Source organism: Rhea americana, unplaced genomic scaffold (genome assembly GCF_003343005.1).
Source record: "Rhea americana isolate MKP2758 unplaced genomic scaffold, rheAme1 scaffold_89, whole genome shotgun sequence".
In the NCBI taxonomy this organism is placed as follows: Eukaryota; Metazoa; Chordata; class Aves; order Rheiformes; family Rheidae; genus Rhea; species Rhea americana.
Window position 1 is genome coordinate 1,719,491 of NW_028187077.1, and position 1,604 is coordinate 1,721,094.

The following is a 1,604-nucleotide window of genomic DNA, read 5'->3' on the forward strand; positions in this document are numbered from 1 at the left end:
AGGCATTTTAACATCCTCCCGCTGTTTTTAGTTTTACACCACCAAGAATTAAACCAGTCACTCTAACATACAGACAAGTAGAATACATTTGAGAAATCTCGACTTCTTTTGTCACAGGTAAGACAGTGCAGAATCTCAGGCTCTTTCCAAAATGCAGAAAACCTCACCTAACGTGTTTTCCAGTGGTGGGCGAAAGATGTCAAAATAATGAACGAGGTCTATGTGAATTTATCAGCCTGTGCATTGCCTTTGCTTCTGGGTCATTTTCTCATGAACTGCCTTGTTAGTAACAGTTGGTACTGTATTACTTTAACGAACAAACCGCGGCTTGCCTTAGACTTTAAGCTATGTCACGTCGCCGCGCCAGCGCTTCACCTGGTGCTGTACGAAAGACTAGATACAACCTTGTAGGGAACTGTCACCTGGCGGTGACCTTCTCAGGGCTTTCTAAAGCAGCGGCGACATGAACATTTGAAAAAAAAATCACGCGTGGCAGAAGAGCGATTTACCTCGAGGAACGGCGCTGGCGGCGGGCGGCTGCCGCGGACGCGCGGAGGGCCGTTGGGGGCCGCTCGTAACGGCCGCGTGGTAACGGCTCTGTGGTAACGGCTCCCGGCGCGGCGCGGCGCGCGCCCCGCCCCGCCCCGCCCCGCGCGGCGGCTGGGGAGGGCGGCGGGGGGCGGTTCTGGTTTCGGCAGGTCGCGGAGAGGCGTCCCCTCCTCCGCCGGCGCCCGCTGTGGCGCACGGCTGCTCCGCTCCCTCAGTAACGATGCCGTCCTAGCGGGGGATGATGACAGGGAGAGGAGAGGGGCAGAGCCGCCGCCGCGAGCCCGGTCCCTCCGTCGCCGCCTCGCTCGCCGGCACTCTGCGGCTGCCGCGGTCGGGCTGCACATCGCCGCGCCTCCCGGACCGGCGGCAGCGGGAGACGCGGCGCTGCTTTTATGGTGAGGGGTTCGTCCCCTCCAGGTGCCCTGTCCCCCGCCGGGCAGGGCTTTCCCTCTCCTCCTCCTCCTGCCTCCTTACCCGCCACACGCGCTGCCGGGCGAGGCCGGTCGGGAGCGGCCACCGGCGCCCGAGGAGCCCCCGACCATGTCCAGCAAGAGCAGGAAGAGCAAGGAGCAGGGGAGGGTGACCTTCCCCCCGCAGGAGGAGGAGGAGGAAGAGGGGGCAGAGGAAGAGGAGCAGCAGCGCCGGCGCCGCGGCTGGAGAGGCGTCAATGGGGGGCTGGAGCCCCCTCCGCCACCGCTGAGAGCCGTYAAGACCTTGCGGGAGCCCTACGGCTACTACCCGCCGCCGCCCTTCGCCAGCACCATGTAAGTCGGGCCGGGCCGGGCCGGGCCGGGGTAGGAGGGTGCTGCCCGGCAACTTCTCCGGCGGAGGCGCRGGGCACCGGCCGCCGCGTCCCCGCGAAGTTGGCGCTCGGCCRCGGCGAGCCCGGCAGCAGCACCGACACCGCGGGGGGCAGACGGGGACGGTCCGCAGCGATGACAGTGCGGGCGCTGGGAGGAGGGGGCCGCGGGGATGTAACGCTGCAGCCCCCCGCGCCGCGCCGCTCCGCTTCGCGGGGGCAGCGAGGAGGCGCCCGGCGCTGGAGCCGCTCCCGC

The 1,604-nt window shown here is 66.2% G+C and overlaps 1 protein-coding gene across 3 annotated transcripts in view; it reads left to right on the forward strand.

Moving 5' to 3' along the window:
* Window positions 1-702: 702 nt before the first annotated feature.
* The window catches only part of TRPC3 (transient receptor potential cation channel subfamily C member 3), a 46,074-nt gene continuing 45,172 nt past the window's right edge, over window positions 703-1,604 (forward strand). For all 3 annotated transcript variants that reach the window (XM_085323942.1, XM_085323943.1, XM_085323944.1), the window contains exon 1: window positions 703-1,313. In XM_085323942.1, coding sequence (XP_085180068.1) covers window positions 1,090-1,313 — 224 coding nt within the window. In that variant the 5' untranslated portion in view covers window positions 703-1,089. The remainder of the gene's footprint in view (window positions 1,314-1,604) is intronic.